The sequence below is a fragment of the Ogataea haglerorum genome (assembly GCF_019207285.1).
Source record: "Ogataea haglerorum isolate 81-453-3 chromosome Unknown 81-453-3_NODE_6_length_583072_cov_95.821986, whole genome shotgun sequence".
In the NCBI taxonomy this organism is placed as follows: Eukaryota; Fungi; Ascomycota; class Pichiomycetes; order Pichiales; family Pichiaceae; genus Ogataea; species Ogataea haglerorum.
Window position 1 is genome coordinate 204,463 of NW_025065156.1, and position 25,471 is coordinate 229,933.

General features: G+C 55.5%; 18 protein-coding genes across 18 annotated transcripts; 8 read left to right on the forward strand and 10 right to left on the reverse strand.

The window, feature by feature from the left end:
• Positions 1-92: 92 nt before the first annotated feature.
• KL911_002421 (uncharacterized protein) lies at positions 93-1,061 on the forward strand (the record flags this gene model as incomplete). Its single annotated transcript, XM_043197489.1, has 1 exon — positions 93-1,061. The coding sequence occupies one exon, from the start codon at positions 93-95 to the stop codon at positions 1,059-1,061; it is 969 nt and encodes a 322-aa protein (XP_043054701.1).
• A 343-nt stretch (positions 1,062-1,404) lies between these two features.
• Positions 1,405-3,263, reverse strand: KL911_002422 (uncharacterized protein; the record flags this gene model as incomplete). Its single annotated transcript, XM_043197490.1, has 2 exons — positions 1,405-3,179; positions 3,245-3,263. The coding sequence occupies 2 exons, from the start codon at positions 3,261-3,263 to the stop codon at positions 1,405-1,407; spliced, it is 1,794 nt and encodes a 597-aa protein (XP_043054702.1).
• Positions 3,264-3,318: 55 nt separating this feature from the next.
• Positions 3,319-5,346, forward strand: KL911_002423 (uncharacterized protein; the record flags this gene model as incomplete). The annotated part of the gene is made up of 2 exons (XM_043197491.1): positions 3,319-3,907; positions 4,217-5,346. The coding sequence occupies 2 exons, from the start codon at positions 3,319-3,321 to the stop codon at positions 5,344-5,346; spliced, it is 1,719 nt and encodes a 572-aa protein (XP_043054703.1).
• Positions 5,347-5,758: 412 nt separating this feature from the next.
• On the reverse strand, positions 5,759-7,531 carry KL911_002424 (uncharacterized protein; the record flags this gene model as incomplete). Its single annotated transcript, XM_043197492.1, has 1 exon — positions 5,759-7,531. One exon carries the CDS (start codon positions 7,529-7,531, stop codon positions 5,759-5,761), a length of 1,773 nt encoding a protein of 590 aa, XP_043054704.1.
• A 193-nt stretch (positions 7,532-7,724) lies between these two features.
• Positions 7,725-9,134, reverse strand: KL911_002425 (uncharacterized protein; the record flags this gene model as incomplete). Its single annotated transcript, XM_043197493.1, has 1 exon — positions 7,725-9,134. The coding sequence occupies one exon, from the start codon at positions 9,132-9,134 to the stop codon at positions 7,725-7,727; it is 1,410 nt and encodes a 469-aa protein (XP_043054705.1).
• Positions 9,135-9,196: 62 nt separating this feature from the next.
• Positions 9,197-9,949, forward strand: KL911_002426 (uncharacterized protein; the record flags this gene model as incomplete). The annotated part of the gene is made up of 1 exon (XM_043197494.1): positions 9,197-9,949. The coding sequence occupies one exon, from the start codon at positions 9,197-9,199 to the stop codon at positions 9,947-9,949; it is 753 nt and encodes a 250-aa protein (XP_043054706.1).
• A 101-nt stretch (positions 9,950-10,050) lies between these two features.
• On the reverse strand, positions 10,051-10,991 carry KL911_002427 (uncharacterized protein; the record flags this gene model as incomplete). Its single annotated transcript, XM_043197495.1, has 2 exons — positions 10,051-10,597; positions 10,681-10,991. The coding sequence occupies 2 exons, from the start codon at positions 10,989-10,991 to the stop codon at positions 10,051-10,053; spliced, it is 858 nt and encodes a 285-aa protein (XP_043054707.1).
• A 96-nt stretch (positions 10,992-11,087) lies between these two features.
• KL911_002428 (uncharacterized protein) lies at positions 11,088-11,702 on the forward strand (the record flags this gene model as incomplete). Its single annotated transcript, XM_043197496.1, has 2 exons — positions 11,088-11,265; positions 11,515-11,702. 2 exons carry the CDS (start codon positions 11,088-11,090, stop codon positions 11,700-11,702), a joined length of 366 nt encoding a protein of 121 aa, XP_043054708.1.
• Positions 11,703-11,978: 276 nt separating this feature from the next.
• Positions 11,979-13,457, forward strand: KL911_002429 (uncharacterized protein; the record flags this gene model as incomplete). Its single annotated transcript, XM_043197497.1, has 1 exon — positions 11,979-13,457. One exon carries the CDS (start codon positions 11,979-11,981, stop codon positions 13,455-13,457), a length of 1,479 nt encoding a protein of 492 aa, XP_043054709.1.
• Positions 13,458-13,645: 188 nt separating this feature from the next.
• Positions 13,646-14,628, reverse strand: KL911_002430 (uncharacterized protein; the record flags this gene model as incomplete). Its single annotated transcript, XM_043197499.1, has 2 exons — positions 13,646-13,869; positions 13,983-14,628. The coding sequence occupies 2 exons, from the start codon at positions 14,626-14,628 to the stop codon at positions 13,646-13,648; spliced, it is 870 nt and encodes a 289-aa protein (XP_043054710.1).
• Positions 14,629-14,656: 28 nt separating this feature from the next.
• KL911_002431 (uncharacterized protein) lies at positions 14,657-16,312 on the reverse strand (the record flags this gene model as incomplete). The annotated part of the gene is made up of 1 exon (XM_043197500.1): positions 14,657-16,312. One exon carries the CDS (start codon positions 16,310-16,312, stop codon positions 14,657-14,659), a length of 1,656 nt encoding a protein of 551 aa, XP_043054711.1.
• Positions 16,313-16,628: 316 nt separating this feature from the next.
• Positions 16,629-17,219, forward strand: KL911_002432 (uncharacterized protein; the record flags this gene model as incomplete). Its single annotated transcript, XM_043197501.1, has 1 exon — positions 16,629-17,219. One exon carries the CDS (start codon positions 16,629-16,631, stop codon positions 17,217-17,219), a length of 591 nt encoding a protein of 196 aa, XP_043054712.1.
• A 10-nt stretch (positions 17,220-17,229) lies between these two features.
• Positions 17,230-18,543, reverse strand: KL911_002433 (uncharacterized protein; the record flags this gene model as incomplete). The annotated part of the gene is made up of 1 exon (XM_043197502.1): positions 17,230-18,543. One exon carries the CDS (start codon positions 18,541-18,543, stop codon positions 17,230-17,232), a length of 1,314 nt encoding a protein of 437 aa, XP_043054713.1.
• A 125-nt stretch (positions 18,544-18,668) lies between these two features.
• KL911_002434 (uncharacterized protein) lies at positions 18,669-20,474 on the reverse strand (the record flags this gene model as incomplete). The annotated part of the gene is made up of 1 exon (XM_043197503.1): positions 18,669-20,474. One exon carries the CDS (start codon positions 20,472-20,474, stop codon positions 18,669-18,671), a length of 1,806 nt encoding a protein of 601 aa, XP_043054714.1.
• A 244-nt stretch (positions 20,475-20,718) lies between these two features.
• KL911_002435 (uncharacterized protein) lies at positions 20,719-21,996 on the forward strand (the record flags this gene model as incomplete). The annotated part of the gene is made up of 1 exon (XM_043197504.1): positions 20,719-21,996. One exon carries the CDS (start codon positions 20,719-20,721, stop codon positions 21,994-21,996), a length of 1,278 nt encoding a protein of 425 aa, XP_043054715.1.
• A 28-nt stretch (positions 21,997-22,024) lies between these two features.
• KL911_002436 (uncharacterized protein) lies at positions 22,025-23,128 on the reverse strand (the record flags this gene model as incomplete). Its single annotated transcript, XM_043197505.1, has 1 exon — positions 22,025-23,128. The coding sequence occupies one exon, from the start codon at positions 23,126-23,128 to the stop codon at positions 22,025-22,027; it is 1,104 nt and encodes a 367-aa protein (XP_043054716.1).
• A 140-nt stretch (positions 23,129-23,268) lies between these two features.
• On the reverse strand, positions 23,269-24,669 carry KL911_002437 (uncharacterized protein; the record flags this gene model as incomplete). Its single annotated transcript, XM_043197506.1, has 1 exon — positions 23,269-24,669. The coding sequence occupies one exon, from the start codon at positions 24,667-24,669 to the stop codon at positions 23,269-23,271; it is 1,401 nt and encodes a 466-aa protein (XP_043054717.1).
• Positions 24,670-24,744: 75 nt separating this feature from the next.
• KL911_002438 (uncharacterized protein) lies at positions 24,745-25,344 on the forward strand (the record flags this gene model as incomplete). The annotated part of the gene is made up of 1 exon (XM_043197507.1): positions 24,745-25,344. The coding sequence occupies one exon, from the start codon at positions 24,745-24,747 to the stop codon at positions 25,342-25,344; it is 600 nt and encodes a 199-aa protein (XP_043054718.1).
• Between the last annotated feature and the right edge of the window lie 127 nt (positions 25,345-25,471).

Here is a 25,471-nt window from a genome sequence, read left to right on the forward strand (position 1 = left end):
AAAAAAAACAAAAAAAGGCCGTCGGTATCTCCGTCGGATACCCAGCTAGTATTCGCAAGATTTTAGCCGGCTAAACATTTATCTCTCTTCTTATGAGAAAGGTTGTTATAGACTGCGATCCGGGCATCGACGACGCCAGCGCACTGCTGCTGGCGCTTGCGCCGGGAAACTTGGACGTCCGGGCGATCACCACCGTGTCGGGCAACCTCCGGGCCAGTTCCTGCACCCAGAACCTCAAGAAGGTGCTGTCTATGGTCAACCGGCTGGACGTGCCCATCGGACAAGGCCCTGAAAAGCCTCTGGTGCGCAAATACCCGCGCGACCCGTTTTCGCACGGGTCCGACGGGCTCGGCGACCTGGGCATGCCCGAGCTCTCCACCGAGCCGTGGGACGCTACCGGGAAGAGCGTCGCCGTGGCAAGCGACCTGATCGTTGACACGGTCAACGAGCACGCAGGCGACATCAGCATCGTTTGTCTGGGCCCCTTGACGAACCTGGCGCTTGCCCTGATCAAGGACCCCGAGCTGCCGCGGAAGGTGGAGAAAGTGATCATCATCGGGGGCTCGTTTGGATTCTCGCCGTCAGAGGCGCTACATGCCACGGGCGACAACCCAGTGAGCGAGTGGAATATCTACGTGGACCCGGAGGCAGCTGAGCTTGTGTGGGGGGCCAAGTTCAACCTGACTGCCATCGGCATGGACATATTCTGTCAGCCGTGCATCGCGATGACGCAGAAGTACCAGGACAAGCTGGCCAAGTCGGACTCTCCGGCGGCGATGTTTGTGCTCGGCGTGCTCGCGTGGCTCAGACGCCGCGGCTTCGGCGACTACTGCGCCCTTATCGACTCGCTGGCGGTGGCATACGCCATCGACGAGTCCATCATGAAAACCGAGAAAGTCGACTGTCTGGTCGAGACCAAGTCGGACATCGCGCTCGGGCAGATCGTGGTGGACCGCCGCAAAAACTTCAAGTGGCAGAACCTGCCGCAAATCGACGCCGTGGCAAGTGTGGATGGTGAAAAATATCTCGCCATATTGACCGACGGGTTCACTAAATATTAAAAAAATCTGTACTCGTATGAAAAAAAGCTCACCAAACAGGACGCCCAAGTTCCACGTGCGCCGCGCCGCGCTCGCGTGCTCGCAGTGCCGCCGCTCCAAAACACGCTGCCACTACCTCAACAACGGCCAGACGTGTTTCCGCTGCACCAACCTGGGCATCCGGTGCTCGCTCGCCGACGTCAACCTGACGGACTCGCTCATCTCGCAGAACGCCGTTTCCTCGACAGAAAACTCCTCCGTCGCGCAGAAACTCGACGAGGTGCTCAGCAAGGTCGACCTGCTGCTGGGCGTGCGCCGCGCCGCCGAGATGGTCGACCAGGAGCTCGACAACCAGCCCGAGGCGTCAAACTTGCTCGACAAGCTCTACTTCGACGTCACGCCGTTCCGGGACGTGCGACGCGCCGGCGACATGACCCAGATCCCCTTCAACAAGGAATTGGCCCACGGGATCTGGCCGCTCGTGCTCTCGCACCCCGCCGACGCCGACGTCGTCGCCAGCGGCCTGCTGTCCGAGTCGCTCGCCAGCGAGCTCGTGCGGCTCGCCGTCGACTTCTACGGCTTCTGGGGCGGCATCTACGCCGTGCCGCACAACTACGTCAGCGAGCTGCGCACGCAGTGCCCGCTGCTGCTCGCCGTGCTGTGCCTGCTGGGGCTGCGCTTCTACCGCGGCCTCCTGCCGCAGAACATGGACGTGCTCGCGCGCTCGCTGCTGCACACGATCCAGCGGCTGCTCTCGGCGTCGCTCCTCGTCGTCCCGCAGACAAAGTACCAGATCCAGGCGTTCCTGCTGATTGCGCTGTTTTCCATCTCGCTCTCGTACCAGGCCTTCTACTTCGACGGCTGGTTCCTGTCGGGCTACGCGCTGCTGCACTACATCACGCGCGAGATGGACCTGAACCTGCTGTCGGACCGCTTCAAGATGCACCCGGACCGCATCGAGAGCTTCCGGCTCTGGAACCAGCTCGCGCTCACGCACCTGTGCTACTGCATCCTGTCTGGCCGGCCGTGCCTGATCGACACGCTGCGGCTCGACCAGTGCCGCAACATCCTGGACATCCCGTCCGCGTCGAGCTTCGACGGCCGCATCGTCAGCCAGCTCTCGATCCTGCTCACGCTGTACAACGCGCTGCAGTTCAAGGAGCCGCTCGAGACGTCGCTCAAGGACCTCAAGTCGTCGTTCAACGACTGGAAGCACCTGCTCGAGCAGGACACCGTGGGGCCCATGATCGTCATCACCTACCGCTTCTCCAAGGTGATGCTGTACCGGCGAGCGTACCTGACGACGCTGGACCCGAAGCTGATCCAGGACCTCGACAACGAGTGCGAGAAGCTGATCGACATCTTCAAGGAGACGGACATCATGCTGCTGGTGCGGAGCAGCGACCTGCTCAAGTTCTTCATGCTGTTTGCGGCACTGAACCTTGCGCAGCACGGCAAGAACGGGCCCGTGCTGGCCACGAGCGAGATCTACCGCGTGTTCGAGCACAAGATGGTGTACTACAACCAGTTTGTGTCGGTCTACCGGCGGCTGCTGGAGTCCGTTGTGCGGTCCTACACCCAGCCGTAGCGGTTGTTTCTCCGCGGCGTTTTGCCGGCAGCTGATTAATTTTATTTTTTTATTTCGGACTTCATGGTAACCCGTCTCTCGTGCCTCGCGTGCAAACAGCGAAAAACCAGGTGCGACAAGACCCACCCGACCTGCTCGACCTGCGCAAAGCGCGGCGTCGCCTGCAAGTACCCGTCGACCTTCAGAAACGCGCCGATCCGCACGCCAGGCCTCGCGGACTCCGCCTCGCCCGGCTCGCTCTCGGAGCGCTACTACGGCATCACGTCCGCCCACCGCGTCGGCCAGATGGCCGGCAGGCTTGTGCCAAGCCGCGAGGAGCCCATCAAGGAACACTACCTCGACTTCCCGCTGCTGTTCGGCGACAAGGCCGAGACCCAGCGCTTCATCACCGAGGGCCTGCGGCTGTACGCCGAAACGGCTGAATTCTGCTCGCACGAGCCGTTTCTGGACGCCTTCGAGCTCACGCACAGCGTCGGCCTCTTCCTCGCAACGCTCTCGTTCCCCTGCCGCACGCTGTGCCAGCTGCTCGGCGTGCTGCTGGTCGGCGCCCGCTACAACCCGCGCTGCTCGCCCGACGTCTACGAGGTGCTCCACCGCGAGTTCTCGCGCGTCGGACTCTTCACGGAGGACAGCATGGAGCTGGTCCAGGCGCGCCTGCTGCTGCTCGAGTACTTCGTCTACTCGCTCAAGATGGAGTCCGCGTGGTCGCTGCTCTTCAACACCGTGTGCACCGCGTACGCGCTGGGGTATCACGTGCGCGACCCCGGCGACGACGCAGACGAGCGCAAACTCGTTCTCTGGCGCACCATCGTCTTCTACGACTGCCTGATCGGGTCCACGAACGGCCGCCCCAACGCCACGTCGTGTCTGCTGGACCCGGCCTCGTCGCTGCTGTGCGACCTGATCCACCTCTACCGCGACACCAACCGCGCGTTCCAGGCGTACGGCAAGGACCCGGCGCTGTACGAGGCGCAGATCCTGCCGCTCGACAGCCGCATGGCCGCCGTGCTCGGCCGCAACTACGACACAGACTCGCTGCTGCTCCGCAACTATCGCCTCCTCATCCTCACCAACCAGATCAAGCTCCACTACCCGTTCTTACGTAAGCACAGGTACTCGCAGTACCAGCTGAACGCGCTGCTGTGCGCGTTTTCGTACGAGTTTGTGGACTTTGTGCGGTTTGCCAGCGAGAGGGCGCCGGTGCCCTACGTCAAGCTGCGCGAGTCGTTTGCGTTCGTGTCGTGCCACTCGTACCAGGCCCTGGCCATTGCGATTGCGTGTATTAAAAAAGACCTACATGTTCTGGAGCCGCGGCTGTTCCAGTCGTTCCTGCTGATGAGCGAGCGGCTGCGCGCGTTTGCCGACTTCCTCGCTACGGACGAGCCGCTGCAGCAGATTCTCGGCGCGCTCCACGAGCTGGCAGAGCCGCAGAACCAGCACTCTGTCGCGCCGCTGCCGATCGAAAGCCACTCGAGCTTCGTCCACGACGACCCGTTTTTCTTCCAGATGTTCTATGCCACGGAGCGGTGACTATGCGTCAGGCGTTTTAGCTTTCGTCCGGTGGCCCCGTATATACACCGCAAGGCAGCAGAGCCAGCCCACACTGGAGACCGCGATCAGCACGTAGCCGCAGATGCGGAACTTCTCGTCGGTCTTGGCGCCGTTGCCAAGAACCGACGTGACGACCGCAAAACACACACTCACGCCGACCTGGCCAAACGTCTGCATCACGCCCGACACAAGGCCGCGCACGTCCGGGTCGGCGGCGCCGATCAGCACGCTGAGCGCGTGCGGGAAGAAAAAGCTGCTGCCGGCGGACCCGAGCGCCTGCATGGGCACAATCCACCGCCAGTAGAAGTGGCTGCGGCTGCTGTCCCATGTAGCACACAGCGCCGTCGAGGCCACCACCCCCGAGAAGCCCAGCATGAACGAGACGTACGGCGACATAATGTCGTTTTTCACCGACAGCAGCGTCGTCACGATGAACATGCTGATAAGGTTTGGTCCCAGCTTGACTGCCGACAGTATCGGCGAGTTTTGCTTCACGTACTGGTAATACTCCGCGCTCAGCGAGATCAGTGCAAACAGCGTGCAGTAGTTTGCAAACACGGCCACCAAAACACACACCGGCACCAGCGTCGTCAGCAGCGACTTAGGCATCAGCGGGATCGTCTGCTGGAAATGCCGGCCGCCTTCTTGGATGCGCACCAAAATGCTTGTGTTCCAGAAAAAGAACACCACGTAGAGGATTCCTCCCACCAACAGCGGGATATACGCTTTCGGCGAGTCCCACACCTCGCCGGCCTCAGTGAAGCCGACCACAATGAGTGTCGTGGCGCTAATCAGCAGCAGCGAGCCCACTGCGTCCAGGTTGGCCACTTTCTCGCCGGTAGGTGGTATACGCTTGATGAAGAAAAAACCCAGCACAGCGTCCACAAACATCACGCCGCCGCTCAGATAGTAGATGCCCTTATACCCCACAGACGTCAGGTCGAACGCGCCACCCACTATGTACCCCACGCCAAACGAGAGGCTGAACCCGGCGGCCAGAATAGAGAAGCGGGAGCCAAGCTTTTCTGGTGGGAACGAGCGGGAGACAATGGCGTAGCCGGACGGCACAAGAGCCGCGGCAGCAACTCCCTGCAGGGTTCTAAACAATATCGCTGTCCCCAGACTGTCCACGGCACCGCAGAGTATCGAAAAGAGAGCAAACAATAGCGAGCCCCAAATGTATAAGTTGTCGTGGCCAACGATGTCTCCAATGCGACCGGAAACAGCGATGAACCCCGAGAACGCCACGGCGTACGCGGACAACACCCACGACGCGTTGGAGTACGTGGTATCGAAATGGCGCTGAATCTCGGACATGCTCGAGATGGTGGCTGTCACGTTGACCAGGTCGAAAGCGCAGCCGACCAGCACGATCAGCAGCACAAAGTCACTTTTCTGGTGTTCGACGTGGCGGGCAGTTTTCACGAACTTCGCAACTGAATTCCAAACGATCATGGACAGCGGACTTCTCATGCCATACTCTTATATACTCTGTCCGGAGCCACTTGTGTCGACTGGAGTTTATAATCACCAAGTCCGACGTCCGACGTCGGTGTTCGGACTTGGTCTCGCAGCACGATCAGAAGAACGGTACAGAGGCGCCGTCGCCACGCGGGTCGCTGCCCCCAGCGTACACAAGCTTGCCCGCGCTCTGCTCGCGCCGAATCACCTGGCCCCGGCCGCACAGCGTGCGTTTTCGGTCCCGCAGCACGACAATATCGTGCCCCAATTTTCGGAGCTGACTAATATTTTCCTCGGACACTCCTTCCTCGATGTTCACCGTGGTCACTTGAGCGCTCATCGGCCCATTAGCGCCCAGCCCCAAGTCTGTGTGTTTGTAATCCTTGTGTGGTGTCATACAAAACCTAGGCGCGTCCAAAGCCTGCTGCGGATCCATTCCAAAGAGCACCATGTTCAAATACACCTGTACGTGGGCCTGCGGCTGGTTGAAGCCGCCCATGATTCCAAAACTGGCATACAGCTCCTCCCGAGCCCCGGCGGGCGTGGTGATCATGCTGGGGATGATTGTGTGGTACGTTCTCTTGCTGCCGGCGAGACAATTTTTCGACTCCGGGTTCAGACTAAAGTTATCTCCTCGGTTCTGCAGAATAAAGCCGTGCCCAGGAACCACAATGGCACTGCCAAAATGGCTGTAAATAGAGTTTATGAACGAGAACGCGTTGCCGTCGCTGTCGGTGACCGTGAAGTAGACGGTGTCGGACTGCATCGCCGGGTCGGGCACACCGTGTTTGATCGTCTGGTTATCCAGCACGGAGTCTTTGGAGAAATGTGCTGTGCGCTGCTTGAAAAAAGAAGGGTGCAGCAGGCTCTTGAGCTGGCCAGCAAGATCGACGCCCGTGGAGCGCCGATAATGCTCGTAATCGTGGACGTGCTCGTCCGAGTCCCTGAACGCAAGCTTGAGACACTCGATCACCACATGCAGGTACTCGGCCGAGTTATGCTGCATGGCCCGCAAGTTTATCACTCCGTCCCTGTCCAGCTGGCTGATATAACCCAGCGCCAGCAGAGCGATAATGCCCGACCCGTTGGGCGGGATCTCCCAGATCTTGTGCCCCAGCACGGGAACGCAGATCGGGTCCACAAACAGTGTCTCGTGCGCGGCCAGATCTGCCGTCGTCATCACGTGGTCACGTGACTGCAGCTCATGCACAATGGCCTCTGCCACGGGGCCCTCGTAGAACCCGCGCTTGCCCTGCTGCGCTATGCGCCGCAGCGTGGCGGCAAACGGCCTGTTGGTAAGCAGCTGGCCCTTTCGCGGGGCCGTGAAGTTTTCGTTGGGCAGGAAAACACGGAGGTCTGCGTCGTGCTTGTTCAGTCTTCGCAGCCTCGACTCCTCCTCCAGCCACATATCGGCACACACCTCGGAAATAACGAAGCCGTTTTCGGCGAGGTCGATGGCCGGCGCGAGGATCTCGGCCAGCGAGACTTTCCCGCTGCCCCAGCGCTCCACGGCGTCGCACCAGCCGGCCACGAGTCCCGGCACCTGTACAGCGTAGACAGAGTCTTTTTTGAGACGCAGCGTGGACAGTATGTGGTCAGGGTGGTGTGTCCGCAGCCAATCAATGCTCAAAGCCGCCGCTGAGCGGCCTGTTGCGTTCATGCCAGACACTTTGCCTGTTGCTGCGTCGTAAAACAGTCCAAACGCGTCGCCGCCGACTCCTGTCGACATTGGCTCGACGAGACACAGCACGGCGGCCACCGCGACGCAGGCGTCCACGCAGTTGCCACCCGCGCGGAGGATTTTGAGGCCGGCCTCGTTGGCGAGCGGCTGGGACGAGGAAACAATTCCCCGCGGGGAGTAAACAGTGGACCGTCTCGAATTGAACTGCATTGATAAGATAAAAAATAGTGAAATTACTTAATCTGTGCAAAAAAATTAGTGCTACATAAATATATTCAATGTGAAACACCGTTACCAAACGTTCCCTTGTTTAGCCAAAGACGACATCGTAGTGGGCACGCTAGCGGTTGGCCAGTAAACTGACAGCGTGACTCTGGCAGAACCAAGACCTGCTTGGTTGCAGTCACTGCCTCGTCTCCATAATATCCATGGACAATGCATCACGAAGCGTTAAATGATGGCCTGTTCTCTCGAAATGTTGCAGACACCTCGCCTTGAGAAGTTTGGTATTCCTTCTCAGCGCAATTTCCATCTCTGTCCATTCCTTGGGCAAGAAACCGCCGTCAGATGCCATTCTAATGTCCTCCATGAGCAGATTCATGTACTCGATATCGTCCGGATACAGTAAATCGTGGAAACTCGGCCGGCTGCCGCGCGAGCTCAGCAATTGGCGTTCCTGGCTGGCCATCTCCACATAGGCCGGCAACGCGATTTTTTTCTGCAGGATTTTAGCCAACCAGGTCCCCTGGATCTCTGCAACGTGAAACGGGAGCACGTACCGGGAAATCGCGATAAACGCCAGCCCCGGATACTCGTAGCTCCAACAGTGCCGATACAGCCCGTGGATCCTGTTTCCGTCCGTGATGAGGGGTTTGTCGGACGTGTTTATCTCGGCAAAAAATGGCAGCGACCGCAGGAATCCGGTAGCGAAGACTATGCATCCCACGTTGTCCAGCCTTCGACCGTCAACAAAATAAACAGAGGCCGTCTGCGGCTCCAGATGGCTGATGTCCGGCATCTCAATCACCAGGTCGCTCGTCCCGCCAGGAACGCGGCTCGCGGAGCGCGCGCTTTTGTATATCTTTCTCCTCGTGCATCTCGCGAATTGGTAGCAGATATCAATTCCCGAGGCAGAGTTGCCAATCACCAGGATATTTCCCTCGATGCCAGCCAGTTCGCGAGGACTGCGGAACGTTTTCGAGTGGAGAATCGTGTTGGGGAACTTTTCGTGCCACTCCCTGAGCCCCGTGAGCTCTGGGATCAAGGGCAGGTCGTAGACTCCGGTGGCCACCATCACCGCATCGTACTCCTCCGTTGTGTCGGGCACGGCGTCAGACTCCTTTAGCCCACCCTCTGTGGCGTCGCACACGGCTCGCGAGCGCACTAGCCACTTGTGCCGGTGTCGCACGTCCACAACTCTTGTGTTGAACCGGTAATGCTGCCTGAGATCCTCGCCGTACCTGCTGACGTAATCAAGGACCGCGGACCTGTGAGGGAAAAGTGGAGTCGTCTCGGGGAACTTGTGGTCTCTGAACTCCATCAGCGGGTACGGCGTGTTTGTCTCAAGCGCGTCGTACACTGCGTTTGGCCAGACGTAGCATTGTGCTGTTTTTATGGGGTTGACCACGGCCAGGGGGTCCACAGACGGAATATTGAGGTTCTGGTCTGCGCGCTCGCTGTAGTTCCAGATCCCGCCAACCGAGGCCCGTTGTTCAAACCCTACAACCTTCTCAAACCCGCCTTCTTCAAGAAACGCTCGCACGGTAGCCAATCCGCACGCCCCGCCGCCAATTACACAGACGGACTTGCACATGTGGAATTTTTAAAAAATATCGAAAATAAAAATTGAATAAAATAAATAAAATAAAGTAACTAATGGCAGTCATCAACCAGCCGTCGTCGCAGATCAGACTCACCAACGTGTCGTTGGTGAGAATGAAAAAGGGCAAGAAGCGGTTCGAAATAGCGTGCTACCAGAACAAGGTCCAGGACTATCGCGCCGGTGTCGAAAAGGACCTGGACGAGGTTCTTCAGATTCCGCAGGTGTTTATAAACGTCTCCAAGGGACAGGTGGCTTCGAACGAGGACCTCAAGAAAGCGTTTGGGTCCACGAACACAGACGAAATTATCCTAGAGATTCTGAAGAAAGGAGAAATCCAGCTGAGCGAGAAAGAGCGATCTGCACAGAACGAGAAATTGCACAACGAGATCCTGACCATCGTCTCTACAAAATGCATCAACCCAAGAACAAAGAAGCGATACCCGCCAACCATGATCGACAAGGCTCTCAAGGAGCTCAAGTTTAACTCTGTGAATGCGAAGAACGCCAAAGCCAAAGCGCTGGAGGCAATTAAGCTGCTGGTGGAAAAACAAATTATCCCCATCTCCAGAGCTCACATGAAGCTCAGAATTTCTCTCAACAGCAAAGAATACGCAAAGATTGAGACGGAAGTTAGAAAACTAATAGCTGCGGTGCAGGACGAGGAGAAAATCGACGCGGAAACAGAAATCGTGTGTCTGATCGAGCCCGAATACTACAAAGAGCTCACCGAGCTTGTGAAGTCGAGAAAAGGCTCTGTCGAAGTTCTGGACATGGCTGTCATCGCCGAGGGCGAGCAGAATCTGTGAATATTATTTACATAGTGGCTAGGAAATTTAGGAGAGGCTTTCCTAACACCTCTGTGAGATCGTCCGACCAGAGGACGTCTAGATGGCTGTAGTGTTTGACTTTAATGTAGCTGAAACGGCCGCGCATTTCGGGCTCCTTGAGTTCCAGATGTCGCACGAAAAGGTTGCCGTCCACCAGTCTGTCTTGCTCCCCGATCGCCAGGAACAGCGGGGGCGTCTTCCTCGAGAACCACTCCCGCTCGCTTTTCAGCAATGACTTGCCCATTTGGAAACCCTGTCCGTGGTGCTTGCTGAGCCACCACTTCATCAGTTTCGCCGAAACGTACACCGGCGAGAAAATGAAATGGTACTGTCTCAGGCTCCTGTCCCAGAGATAGTCGGTCCAGTCGAACAGGAAGCTGAACATCGCGTAACTCAGAAACCCAAACACCGGCGTGGTGACTATGATTCTGCGCAGAGCCATCATGACCGGCATGAACGAGTTGATTCCGAAAAACGAGTCGTAGAGCCAGTTGGGCAGCAGCTTGATGAAACGAATAAAGCCCTTGGAGTTCAACAGCGAACCGCCAAAAATCGCCGGCGCCAGAAGCACGCACGCCGAGATCTTGTCCTCGTAGCCTATCTCGAACTCGCTCGACAGCAGCATGACTATCTGGGCTGTTCCCTGGGAATGTCCTATCAGCGTCACTTTCGGCTTCCCCGTGGAGTGGAGAATCTCGTCTACCATACACGGCACGTCGTAGCGCGTCATTTCTGTGAGGTCCCAGTCCCACATCTTGGGGTCGTTCGGGCCGAGAGACGTGTGCTGGGGATGGAATCCGCACCGATTGTTGCCGAGCCACACGTCGTAGCCGTTTCTGAGCAGCAGGTAGCTCAAACTTTTGTAGCCGCTCGTGACAAACGAGCCAGACGACTGGAGCAGCCCATGGAGCAGCAGCACGGGCGGTCCGCTGGTCGGCACGGTGGGATCGACTATTCGCTGGAGCGTGATCACAAAGCCGTCCTTGGTGATGATGCGGTACTCAAACAGCTCCAGGCCCATGAGCTGGACGTAGTAGCGCAGATGCGTGCTCCTTTTTGGAGTTTTGACGGAATACGCGCGCTTTTTTGAGGACGTGTACTTGTGTTCCTTTTTAACATGGAGTTTGTAAACATGGGACACAACAGCGAAAAACATGAGCACGCCGAGGAAGAGGGAGCAGCACACGTACGATATGGTTATGGACACATAACCGAGCAGGACCCTGTGCTTTTTGCTCTCCAGCGGCTCCGGCTCTTGCTCGTTCGCAAGAAGAGATCGCGAGGGCATAACAAGAGTTAGTAACACAACACAGCCCAGGAAAAAATAAATAAATCAAGAAAAACTTCGATTCTCCTCTCCATGTTTTCAACCTCGTATCGCGAAAAGACGGTGCAGCTGGCCGGCCACGAGGTGAAATGTAGCGTGCTGGACTTTGCCGACAAACAGATCCTCTGCTTGTCGCGCGACGGAGAGCTGGACGTGACGTACGATCTCCAGACACGTCCGCTGGCGGTGGAGGGGTCGCGGACACAGGTGCCTACAGTGCTGATCGGCGGCAACCTCAAGACCCAGGTTCTGGCCAGCCAGATAGGCCAACACATCTCCAAGAACACTATTCTCAACGTGAGTGGGAAGCTCTTCGCCGGATCCGAGCCTGCCGACCAGGACCACGAGCTGCTTGTCGAGTTGGTGGCTCTGGTTAAGGCCGTGCTGCAGTCGCAGCCAGCATAGAAGTCTCTTGACGGCGCTGAGCTCGAACAGCAGTAGTTTCCGCTTAAGTCCGTAGAGAGAGGCGGACATAATCTTATATGCCGGTGCACACATGTAGAAATCAGATAGATGCTAACGCCGACGTGCGAGCTCCGATTGTTTTTTCTCGGAGTTAGTAGTGTCATGCTTTGTAATCCCAAACTGGCACATTTCACGGCTCAAAAAAATATATATCTCTTTAATGTGCAAGCACATATAAAAGTCAAAATAGGCGCTGCCCAAGTCCGCAAATTTAGCATGACTTCTTCTGAAACATCTTTGGGAAATGATGCCACGGACGATGCGAACCAGAAAGAACCACAGGAGTTCCGTCAGGAAAACAGCGACTCGCTCATGCGGATGGTGACTCAATACACCGAATACTCTGTTTCTCACGTCAACGAAGCGAATATGAATAACCAAGAGCGCGAGAACGACGAGAAAATGGCAAAGGAACAGCAGGAGCCAGTCAAGACAGGCTTTCTGTCTAAGAAATACGCTCAGCAGAGAAGAAAGTTTTTCAAGCAATACATAATTATTATTGTTGTGCTATGGACTTTCATTCTGTGCGTGTTTTCAATCTATTGGGGCTCTTTGTATAATCGCGGCACTCGTTTGGTCAACCTGAAAGTGCTTTTGGTTGTTGAGGACGGCGCCAGCATCGACAACAGCGATTACCCGGTGTCGCAGGCGTTGCTCCGGGCAGCCGAGTCGCCGCAGCTGAAGCGCTTGCTGGGGTGGACTCCCCGTAACTACACAGACGATGACTGGGTCATTAACGAGGTCCGGAAACAAAAATACTGGGGCGCAATTTACGTCACCAGCAACAACGTTTCGCAGCAGCTGGTCCAGGCGCTGGAAAACGGACAGGATTTCAACACTTCCACGCTCGTGAACGGCTATTACGAATCCGGTCGAGACCCCATTGGGGTTAGCACCTACGTTGAACCAAGCCTGCTCAAGCTCGCAATTGGCTTTAGCGACATAATGCAGCAGGAGGTGTATCCAAGTCTTCTCTCCCAGTTGACGTCGGAGCAGTTTGCGCGCCTGCAAAATATCACGACTCTATCCAGCACCCCGGAAATTACACTGAAAGACGGCGTTCCGATGACTGATTACACAATCATTGCACCGGTCCAGGTTGGTCTGATTTATATTGTCATTCTTACATTTTTCCAGGTCATGTGGTTCCAGAGAATCAATCAGGAGGCCGCCGAAACGCTCAAACCAGTGAGTTATATTATATACCGGATGGTGATCGCGCAGGTAAATTACTTGCTGATTTCGCTCGGGTACAGCTGTCTGAATGCCGCGTTCCAAATCAATTTCAACAACGCGTGGAAGGGTGGCTTTGGTGTCTACTGGATGATCTCGTACCTGACCATGTCGGCAGTGGGAGGAGCCAACGAGAACATTGCGCTGATCTGCTTTGCTGTGCTGCCGCCGCTGATGGGATTCTGGCTGGTGTTGTTTGTCGTTTGCAATATCTCGGCCACTTTCTCGCCTGTCGAGGTGTGCCCGAAGCTCTTCCGGTTCACGTATGCAATGCCGATCAAGAACTCGTACGAGCTCATGAAGGTGCTTCTTTTTGACACCTACCGCGGACATTTGGGCAGAAATTTTGGGATTTTGGTGGCATGGATCGTTCTCAACAATATCCTGCTTCCGTTCTGTCTGATGTTTTTCAGTTGGTACATGAAGCGCAAGCTGACCAAGGCCGCTAAAAGTTCGCATTAGGTTCTATGTCTAGCTCTTTATAATGGAACTCATGAGTAGAGAATCGTTGCACAACGCGAAGACACGAAGGTACGTAAACCGTCAATGGACCGCATCCCTTCTCGAACCTAACAAACCCAAGGTTGCTGATAATCAGGTCGCAGCAGCCTGCAGACGGGTGCAGTCTGTATGCTGTCCATCGCGAGCTGCTAACGTACCGGTGCTCCGCTAGCCAAGCTTGCCACTCTGCCACGTCCCTGAACATTTTCACAGGCCCCCAGAAATACTGTCTCAGCGCTAGCGGTCCCCTGTAGTCGGGCGAGTGTATACCCACGCACGGGCCCAGCCCCACCACCTGCTCTGTGTCTCTGAACGTATGTACCCGGGTCCGAATGGAGTTGGTAGCACCCCAGGACAATACGCTCTGCCGGAGCTGGGGACGCAGCACGGCATAGATGCTGTGCGTTTTCGGGAGCATTCCCGGCGTGTCCACAAGAGTGAGCCCAAAATACGAACAAACAAAAGTCCCGTTGCGGCGGGTCGAACATGGCTTCGCAGAAACCTTGGGCACCACGGGCACAGCCTCGTAGTCATTGCTTTCAACGATGAGTCGCTGCACCAGAGAGCTCTTGCCCGTATTTGTCTGGCCAATCACGTAGTAAGTCCTGTTGTGTTCTGGCTGGATGAGTCTCTCAAACAGTTTGGTCACCGACCGTGGATACTTTGTGCTCGTCACCATGACATTTTCCCTGTCTACTGTTTGCGAGCTGTACAGCGACAGGTAGCCGTTCAGCTCGCGCCAGTAACTTTCGCGCAAGGTCTGCAAGTCGGCGTCCCGCTCTAAGGGCCTGTCCAAAACCTGGTCTGCAAACGTGATCACGAAAAGCACGTTCTTCGCTGGAACGGACCGGGCCTTGAGCGTGTCAAAAATGGACGCTTTCAGGTTCAGCGGGAAATAGCGTGCCGACAGCGTGTACAGCACTTTTGTCTCCGGCGTGTTCTCAGGGATCGTTCTTACCACAGAGCTGTAGTCGGCTGGGTTCAGAGCACTGTCTGGCAGCCCGTCCTCCGCACCAGTGCGCTGGTCCAAAGCCATTCTCGCGATCTTCGGCACGTTGTGGTAATACTTAGACAGCAAGACGTGGCCCCCGCATGCCCGATAACCCGGTATTCGGGGAAAAACCCGGATCATGATGAATTATTTATTTTTTATTTTTCTTCTATCTAGTGAGAAACGTCTTGAAAACCAAATTATCGGTCTCGTCGTTGTACTTGTACCCCAGATCCCTCAAAAATTTGTCAAACTTCGCATTGTCCTCGGGCGGAACACAGATCCCCGCAAGCACCTTGCCAACGTCGTCGCCGTGGTTTCTGTAGTGGAACAGCGTGAGATTCCAGTTCATCTCCATGGACGACAGGAACCGTGTCAGAGCACCGGGCCGTTCTGGAAACTCGAACGAAACTATCCTCTCACCCGGAACGTGCACCTTACCCCCCACGAGGTATCTGCCGTGGCTCTTGGCCATCTCGTTGTCGGTCAAATCCTGCGCCTTGAACCCGGCCTGCTCCAGATCCTTCATCACCTTGCCCAGTTCCTTCTTTCTGTCGATCACAGAGAACGACGTGAAGATATTGGCCAGCCCGGTCTCCTCTGAGTCGGCCGAGATTCTGTACGAGAACTCCGTCACGTTTCTCGGATCTATGATGTGGTTCAGCTGTGCAAACGTGCCTGGCTTGTCTGGGATCTGCACCGTCAGGAACACCTCCTTGCCCTCGCCCAGCACGGCTCTTTCGCTAACAAATCTCAGTCTGTCGAAGTTCATGTTTGCTCCAGACAGAACAGGAACGTACGTTTTCGTGGAATGGTCGATTTCAGGGTGCAGCTCGACGTATTTCTTGAGCCCGGCCACCGTCATGGCTCCCGACGGCTCCATCAGAGATCTCGTGTCCTCAAACACGTCCTTGATCGCAGCACAGATCTCGTCCGTCGTCACGCGCACAACCTCGTCAACGCCAAACTCCTGGCACACAGCAAACGTCTCCTCCCCGACGACCCGGACCGCTGTTCCGTCCGCGAACCCGCCAACAGAGTCCAGAGTCACTCTCTCGCCCTTTTCCAGCGAGAGTCTCAGCGCATCCGCGTCAAACGTCTCCACAGCGATGATCTTCACGTGCGGTGCCAGCCGCTTCAGGTACGCCATGATGCCTGCAAGCAGCCCGCCGCCGCCCACGGCCACGAACACGGCGCTCAGCTTGTTGCTCTTCACCTGGCGAAGCAGTTCCATAGCAATGGTTCCCTGGCCCGCAATGACATAGGGGTGGTCAAAAGGAGGGATATTGGTCAGCCCCTGCTCGATGGTGAGTCTCTCGCACTCGGCCTTGGCAGAGTCGAAGTCGTTGCCGAACAGCACCACCCGCGAGCCCAGCCTGCTCACGTTCTTGAACTTGATGGACGGCGTGGCCACAGGCATCACAATGGTCGCCGGAATGCCCATCTCCTTGGCCGAGTACGCCACGCCCTGCGCGTGGTTGCCGGCCGAACAGGCAATAACACCCTTCGACTTACGCTCGTCCGACAAATGAGCGATCATGTTGTACGCGCCTCTCAGCTTGAACGAGAAAACAGGCAGCAGGTCTTCGCGCTTCAGCATTACCGTGGAGTTGGTTTTCTGCGACAGCGAGACAGCGGGCGAGATGGGGGACTCGTCGATGACGTCGTACACCCGCGACGTGAGGATCATCTTGAGGTAGTCCGGGCGGCCGTTGGGGAGCACGTCGTCCGGCCTGAGGTCCGGGAACCGGCGGCAGATATCGGTGGCCGAGGAGTACAGTCGCTGGACGGCTCTGGCGAGTCTCAGCTGTGCGACCTTCCGCATGTAATAACGATGTTTTTCTCTTTTTTTTTCAGTGATTCATCTTCGTACGATGCTGACGTCAGCAACCGTCGCACGGTGGGCGGTATTTGGCTGGGTAGCTCGGGGTTTGGTTGGCTTGCGGTCGGCTGCGACATGCACCAATAAAAACCGCGCGTGCAGCAGATCCCGTGCCCGCGCGCTGGCGTCTGCACGCGCACCAGCACACTACCAAACTCGCCTCTGGCCAATCTGCTCCTGGCTCGTGGTCCGTCGTCAAATTCCGGGTAAAAAAAGTATTTAAAGAGTAAATTTCGCAACCTACGCATACGCAACTAATATGAAGATTGTCAGCAAAGAAGAGATCGACGCCCATTCGTGGGCCACCATCGCCGGAGGATTCAACGGGTTCTGTCTGGGAACGCTTGTTTCCGTCGGAGTGTACGCGATGGCCCCCAGATACTATCCCAAGCTGCTCAAGATGCCGTGGTCGATCAAGACGGCCACGGCCATCATTCCGCCAGCGTTCACCACTGCCGTCAACGCCGAGCTGGCGTCCACGAGATTCGACTCGGAAATGTATTCGTCCGAGTTCCAGCAGCGCAAGGTGCTGGAAGAGCACAGGAGATGGGCCAAGCTGTCCACCACAGAGAAGATGGTCGAGTCTCTGTCGAACAACAAGTACAAGATCATCACCGGGCTGTGGGCGGCGTCGATGGTCGGGTCGTGGATGTACGTCAACAGAGACCCGCTGCTGACCAGGACGCAGAAGTTTGTGCAAGCGAGGATGTACGCGCAGTTCATCACGGTGGCCCTGCTCCTTGGGTCGATCGGCCTCAGCGTCTACGAGGAGAACCACCACCTGAACCAGCACGAGAGCGGCGACGACGCGTATCTGCGGGAGGTCTTAGAGGCCAACAGACAGAAGTGACTCATGTACATTACACTAATAACCAGCACGCCAGTGCGATGATACTCACCCCGACCACCACCGTGATGACGGCCGCGCCGGCGGTGTCGCCGCGGTCCAAACTCAGCGGCTGGTCCGTCAGCTGCGTGCTCTCCGAGCCCGCCGCTCCGTCGCCTGTGGACGAGCCCCCGTTCGACGAGGTGTACGGGGCGGGCCGTTCGTAGATGAGCAGGTTCTGGATGGCCTCCAGAGCACACATCTGCTCGCCCAGCCCGTAGTAGCCGTCCCAGCCGGTGTGCGTCCAGTTCAGGCCGCACGTGTGGCCGTCTGTGCCTCCCGAGCATGACTGCGCGGCCGCCTGCGCAGACTGCTGGATGTACTTGTTGATGGTGTCCTGGGTCTCCGGCACCATCATGGCCGTCAGCCCCATGAACCGGACCAGGTACGCCCTGAAGGAGCGCTGGTCGTTGTTGCAGGAGTCAGACCCCATACACGCAGTCTCCTGCAGCACATACACCCCGTCTTGCCCGCTGTTCGGCGTAAACACCACTAGCCCGTTCAGAAACTTGAGTGTCCGCTGTCTCCAGATGTCGTCCTCCGTGTAGTTGTACAGGTACGCACAGCCCGAGAGCAGCATCCCGGCATTGTACGACCACTGGTACTTCACGACAGACGAGCAGTTGTCGCTGATGCTGCCCCCATCGTACGCAAAGTTGTACGTGTCTCCTTCGGTGATAAAATTCACGCCAAGAAGCCAGTCGTAGATTTTTTCGGCCCAGTCGACATACGTGTCGTTGGAAGTATATCTCGCCAGCCGCGCGCCAATGTGGAACAGCCCCGCGTTCGAAACCGTGTTTTTGTAGTCGTAGCCCGAGTTCCACTGGAAAATCTGCCACCTGAGTCCACCGGCACAGTGCTCCGTGTCCCATCTCCACGCCATCGTGTTGAACACCGCCTGCGCAAGATACAGCCATTGCGGCTGGTCCGCGGTCGGGTTCGTGAAGTTCCGCTCGGCCGCCTGGATGGCAGCAATGCCCCAGAACGCCTGATCGTCGTTACCCTCGGTCGTGGACTGGTTCAAAGGGATGTAGTCCCAGTTGTCTCCTGTCTGGTACAGCAAGGCCTGTTTGATGGTTTCTTCGTACGTGTCGTTTTGCAGAAAGTACCAGTAGTCGATCATCGACCCCCAGGCTCCTCCGGCCTCCCACCAGTAGTATGGGCTCGTGAACATTCCTATGACTCCTCCGTACTTGTATCCCCAGTAGTAGTCCATCAGGCCGTCCGCAATCAGCGCCGTGGCCTTCTGGATCGAGTCTTTGCTGTTGATGTCGAGGTTGACGGCCATCGCCGACCCCAGAAGAACAAAAAGACTCGCAAGCTGCATCGAAGAAGAGTGCAAAAAAAGCCTCGCGTAGCTCGAGAAATACTCCAGAGAAAATATTACGTAATGGCTTACGATATTCTATGTCTCTAGTCCACGTCCTTACCCATGGCCATGCTGATCAGCAGCCAGAAGTTCATGATCGAGATGATTAGCCACACAATCACGCCCGCCACAGCGGTGGGAATGTTGTTGCTCATGTCCTTGTACTTCGGCTCGTCTAAGGCGTCGTCCAGCTCTAGCTCCGCGAGGTCGCTCACGTCGCCGAGCCGGTGGGAGCGCAGTGAGCGGTCGGACGTCGTGTTGTCCTCCCTGTCGGAAAGAAGGTCGACCGCGCTGTTGTCGCCATTGGAGACAAAGTCCATAGGGATGTTTTCCCCGGTTTCCTGCGGGGGCTCGGTTCCGCTAATCAGCACGCGCATGATGCTCTTTTTGCAGGTCAGGTACACGAGCGGCGCACTGATGAACGGCAGAAGCAGCGAGAGAACGACCTGGGTCGCATTCAGGACATTACTCAGGCCCTCTCGCCCCTGAGTGACGACAACAATGATGCATGGCGTGATGGCAATGATACGCGTGATGATACGTTTGATCGCAGGGTGCATGGAGATGCGAACATGTCCTTCCATGATCTGCTGGCTGGCGATGGTGACCACAGTGCCACCGCACAGACCAGAGCACAATAATGCCAGCGCAAAAACTGTACCTGCAGCTTTTGACAGTTGACTCGAAAGAAGATAGTGCAGCGTGAACAGATCGGCGTTCTCCAGGTCTCCGTCTCCGTCGTCGTCCATTGGCTGCGACAGCGCAGAGCCGGCGACAATCAGAATGGCAGCGTTGACAAAGAGCGCAACGGTAATCAGGGAAATCACCATCTCTGCAATGATGTACGACATGGTCCCGTCGATGGCCTCGATCGACGGAACGTATCTCACCTCCGCGGAGTCTGCCTCGATCGTGTTGCAAAGCAAACCTTTCTTCTTCTTCTTTGCCACTGGAGGGGTGTACAGGCCGCGTTTCATGTCGAAGGCCTTCATGCGCGCCTGGACAACTCCTGAACCCAAATACAACGAGTGCGGCATCAAGTTACTTCCCAGCAGGGCAGCAGTGAGGTAGAGACCCTTTGTATCAGTGAAGATCTCTTTGGATGGCAGGAACCCGCGAAACACGCTTCCCCAGTTGGTTGTAGGAGAAACGTTCACGAGCTCCACGATGAAACAGGCGACTGTGCCAAGGACCAGACACCCCACAGCAGCCTCGAAGACTTGGACCACAACAAGTGGCCCGTTGGGCCTATATGCAAGCAAAACAAAGAGAACATCGACAATCGTTAGCAACACACCGCCCAACAACGGGAGACCAAAGAGAATGTTGAATGCGATGGCGGTACCGATGATTTCAGCCATGTCTGTGGCTGCGACAGCGAGCTCTGCAAATATGTAGATGACGAAGTTAACGTATTTCGGCAGGTGGGCGCGGCAGTTGGCCGCCAGATCCTGACCTGTACAGATTCCAAGCTTGCTGGCCAGAACCTGCATAAACCCGGCCATCATGTTGGAAACTAGCAAAGAAAACAGGAGCTTGTATTGGAATTGTGCAGAAGAAATGGAACTGCTGAAATTTCCAGGGTCCATGTAGGACACAGAGACCATCAGTCCCGGCCCTATGAACTTGACAAATCTCTTCAGGACGAGAATCACCTTGACTTGTTTGGAATCCATTTTCGGGAGCTCGTCGTCGCTGTCGTTCTCGGGAAAAAAAGAATCTGTGGTGTTGTCCAGTTCAAAATTAGAATGGTCTGATGTTCCTGTTATGCTTTCCAGGCCGATATGTTCTTGAAAAGGGTCTTCGTGCCTTGTGTGACGGTCTGATGCTTGGAGACCTATGTATTCCATAAAAGACGCCTTTTCAGTAAATAAGATATGGAGGTGTATTTACAGCCGTCTTCAGCCACGGACACGCTTGTACGCTGAATCTTGTCGTTTGTTTATGGTACCAATAATATGGGTCCCTTATAAAATTTTTATAGCGCGAGACCAACGTGTCTTTTTATAGTAACTACCCCGGGTTCGAGGGTCGGTGCAAAGATGATAGGAAATAAATAAAAGTAAAATAATTGAGGGGATACGATCTAGATCCATGATTACGAGAGCCAGAAGCACAGCGGCCTCCCGGCTGCTACGTTTGGCTCAGCGACGGTTTACTGCCGCGCTCTCTGCTTCCACGCCTCTGGAGCCAGTCATCGAGGACACCATCCGGACCATTGGACCGATTAGCCTGTCAAAGTTCATGAGAACATGTCTCACCCACCCCGAACACGGCTATTACATACACAAGGACCCTTTGGACGTAAACAGCGGCGACTTTATAACCGCTCCGGAGATGTCTGTGGCGTACGGGATGACCTGCGGACTGGCGTTCGTGCGAATGTTTCTTGCCCAGCTGCAATACCAGAGTCGACACAACCCTGGTTTCCAGGTCAAGGACAAGATTTTCCGGGTAATTGAGTTTGGCCCTGGCAAGGGCTCCATGATGAGGGGTCTGGCCATTGTTTTCAAGCAGTACATAATTGATAACCCCGTGGAGATCGTCATGGTGGAAAAGTCCGACATTCTCATCAAGGAGCAGCACAAACTCTTGTGCAAGTCTCAGGAGCTCGAAAAGGTCGACGATTACAACTTCAGAAGTGTCACAGAATGGGGGCAGAAGATCACGTGGCAGAAAAACGATCTTGTTGAGCTGGATCTGGACCCCAAGTACATGAACTTTGTCGTTGCTCACGAGTTTTTCGACGCCCTGCCCATCGACCGATATACCAAGACCAAACACGGATGGCGAGAGTATCTGGTGGATGTGCGGACACCAGAAGCTGGCAGAGCAGGGAAGTTTGGGCTGGTGGTGGCTCCTCACGCCACGCCCGGGTCATTCATTCCAGCATCCAACGAACGCTACAATAAACTAGCCGTCGGGGCCAACGTGGAGATCTCGGCGGACGCTCACATGTACGCATCGCAGCTCGCCAAAATTATCAACTCTGCCGACGTCGGTGGAGCGCTGATCATAGACTACGGCCCAATGGATACAATCCCGATCAATTCTCTGCGAGGCATCAAGGGCCATAAATTTGTGGACCCGTTTTCAGAGCCTGGCAAAATCGACCTTTCTGTGGACGTCGACTTCTTGGGACTGAGCCGTCTGTTTGAGTCACAGGGACTGAAAACAATGATACAAACACAAAGCCACTTTCTCAACTCATCGGGGCTGCCAAGCATCTTGGAAGGTCTTGCCTCTAGCATGAAGGAGCATCAGCAGCGGATCGAGACGCTATACCAACGCCTCACCGGATCGGCTCCACAGGATATGGGAAGAGCGTACAAAGCGTTGCAGGTTTACAGGAACGCCAACAAGACTACCTGAAAATTGTCAAATGGAATATTGTATTAATCTACACTCTTATGCGCTTGAGGTTTTCTGCCTCTTCCAGATCCAGCTTGCGCTTCAACTCCTGTCTGTCTTCGACCTTTGCGTTGCTGTCCTGTATCTCTTCCCCAATATAATTACCCTCGTCGTCCATCTTGTTGAGCACAGCATCATAAATCTCATCATTCTCCTTAGCCTGACTCACCAGCCTGCATATCACGTTCTTGCCCCGAGTGTTTGGCATCATGACTGCAAGACAGTACTTCGAATTAGTTCGAGAGTTGTTGAATTGCTGTGCAAATCTGACATACTCTTTGGCAAGCTTAGGCCACGGAAGTGGTCCGTCGGGATTGAATACGGTTGGGTTGGTTTCTGCCTTGGAAGCAATCATGCAACTGATGTCACTCCCATATTTTTCCTGCATCTCTTTGAACTCCTGGTAGCTCTTGATCCCGCCGTTGATAACCAAGCTCACTTCCGCCTCATCACAGATCTCTTTGATTTTGTCAATGTAGTCTCTGATTGGGGGCTGGCCATTCCTCATTTCTCGCGTCCGGCAATGAACGGTCAGGTTTGCGATTCCTGTCTTGACAAGTTTGCGAACAAGGTCCAGGGTTTGCTGTTGTTCTGGCAAGAGTCTGATCTTGACGCTTATTGGCTTTTGGAAAGGTTTACCGACTTGCTCCACAAGAGACGACAAAATAGCGCAAAGAACGTCTGGAGTTTTAAGCAAAGCTGCCCCCATTCCCGAATGAACAGAGAAATGTTTCGGACAACCTGCGTTGATGTCTATGCCGTCCACGTCCGCAGCCACGATCTTGGCAGCCTGGACAGCGAGCTCTGGGCTTGCGGTGCCGAGCTGGAAGATCAACTTACCTTGCTCGAGCTTTCTGTACGTTCTGAAAACGAGGTCTGTAGTTCCTGGCACCTTTTTATTGCCGTCTTTCTGGATAAAGTCAACTGTATTAAGAATTGGATTGTAGACCCGTTCAGCGCGAACGAGCCGTTTGTCGATGATTTCCGGTCCCCAAACAAGATCCGCACCATATTTTAGAGCCAGAAGGCGGGTCGGCAGCTCTCCTATACGGACCATCGGAGCTAGAACGAGCTTTGCGCGGTAATCGACCATGGTTTCTATTTTTTTTTTTTTTTTTTTTTTTTTTTAATATTTTTCCTTTCAATATTTTAGTTTTTTTTCAAATTATTTTTTATTTTAAAGCCCTTATTTTTTTACATTATTTCTCCGCTGGCTATCTAGAAAACGTCGGTTCATGCTTTTCCCTCTATTGTGGCCTCCTCCTTCTTATCCTCCTCAGCAAGCTCCTCTTCCAGATTCAGATTCTCCTGGATATTCCACAGCTCCTTGTAAAGTGACTGCTTACGTTCCAGAAGCTCGTAGTGGGTACCTTCCTCCAGAACTTCTCCGTTACGAAGCACAATGATCTTGTCGGCATCGGCGATTGTTCTCAGACGATGAGCGATACTGACGTTGGTCTTGTTGCTCTCTTTGAACACTGTCCGGATCGTCTTCAGCAAAGCCTGCTCGGTGTGCGTGTCCAAAGCGGACGTTGCCTCGTCAAAGAACGTAATCGGAGCATCTTTGAGAAGTAGTCTGCCGATCGCAAGTCTCTGTTTTTCTCCTCCGGAGATCATCATTCCACGCTCTCCAACGATCGTGCGTACGCCATCTGGCATGTCGCGCACTAGGGTGTCCAGCTTGACCTTCTTGATCACCGCGTCCACCTCTTCGTCGGTGGCAGCCAAATTACCGTATCTGAGGTTCTCCAAAATAGTGTCATTGAAAAGCGGCGTGTCCTGCGGGACCACGCCAATGTGTCTTCGTAGATTGTCCAGGTCAACGTCTCTGATGTCCTGGCCGTCGATCAAAATTCTTCCGCTGGTGACGTCGTAGAACCGAAACACTAGTCTAAGAACTGTTGACTTTCCGCTCCCGGACGGACCCACAATGGCCACCTTCTGGCCGGCAGGGATCGTGAACGAGCAGTTTTTCAAAATCGGCCGGTCCGGATGGTAGCCAAAGGTCACGTTTTCAAACTTGATTTCTCCTCCCCTGAGCTCCAGCGGAGGAGCGTTGGGCTTTGATTTGATCTTCACGTCCACCTTCTGCAGGTTGAACAGCGACTCCATGTCGAGCAGCGACTGTTTCAGCTCGCGGTAGACGGAACCAAGAAAGTTGAGCGGCACGGACAGCTGGAACACGAGCTGGTTGATGAGCACCAGGTCGCCCACGGTCAAAGAGCCTGCTGCCACGCCTTGACAGGCCATGTACATCATTGCGGTCAGCGCGGTGGTGAAGATAAGGTTCTGGCCGGAGTTCAGAAACGCGAGCGACGTGGCCACCTTGACCGAGGCGTTTTTGTAGTTGTTGAGCGCAGAGTCGTACTTCTGCGACTGGAAGCCCTCGTTGTTGAAGTATTTCACCGACTCGTAGTTGATCAGCGAGTCGAGCGCCACGCTGGCAGCCTTCTGGTCGGCCTTGTTGGCCTGTCTTCGGAACCCGGTTCGCCAGGCCGTCGTTCTTATGGTGAAGACGGAGTACGCCAACATGGTCATCAGCGTGACGGCCGCAAACGAGGCGCCGTAGTTGTACGTGAGGATACCGCAGACAACGGAGATCTCAAACGTGATGGGCAGAATATGGAACACCATTGCCGTGAGCACGTACGAGATGCCTTTCGTTCCTCTGTCGATTGCTCGTGTGAGGCCGCCTGTCTGTCTCGCGAGATGAAAGTTGAGGTCCAGGTTGAGGAGATGCACAAAGGTGTTGTGCGCGACCTTCATGATGGCGTTCTGGGCGACCCTTGCGAAAATGGCGTTTCTGAGCTCGCCAAAGAGCACGGCTCCGAAACGGGTCACACCATACGCCAGGATAATGGCTATGATCGAGGTGGTCAGAAGCCCAGCTTGCGACACCCAGTCGACGTTCATCGAGTCAATGATCGACTTGAAAAAGAAGGGCACCTGGACGTTGAGCACCTTGGCCGCGATCAGCATGCCCAATGCCACCACGACCCGGAACTTGGCCCACGGGTTGTTTCTGGGCCAGATGTACGACAGCAGGTCTTTGAGGATGCGGATCTGCGAAAGGCGCTCCTCCTTGAGCACGGCCGGCGACGGCTTCTTCTGCTGGGCGGCCGTCCGCGACGAATGGAACCATTTGGCAGAATGCCATTGCAGAGGTGTGGCTCGCACATCTCGGAGGAGAGACTGCGGACGGCCCGGGGCGGCGGCAAAGGCCAGCGGCCGTCTCCAAAACAGGGCGAGCCTGGCAGGTCTCCACAGTTGCGGTCTGAACGCGTGCCGGACACAGAGCCCGGTGTTTAGCAGCATTCGTTCGTGGGACAAGGAATATATATTTTGGAATCAAAGAAATTTTGGCTCCTGCGAAAGTCGACGCGACGCCGTCGTCTGCCGCAGGCAGCAAACTAAATTCGCTGCCGAGGCTCGAGCC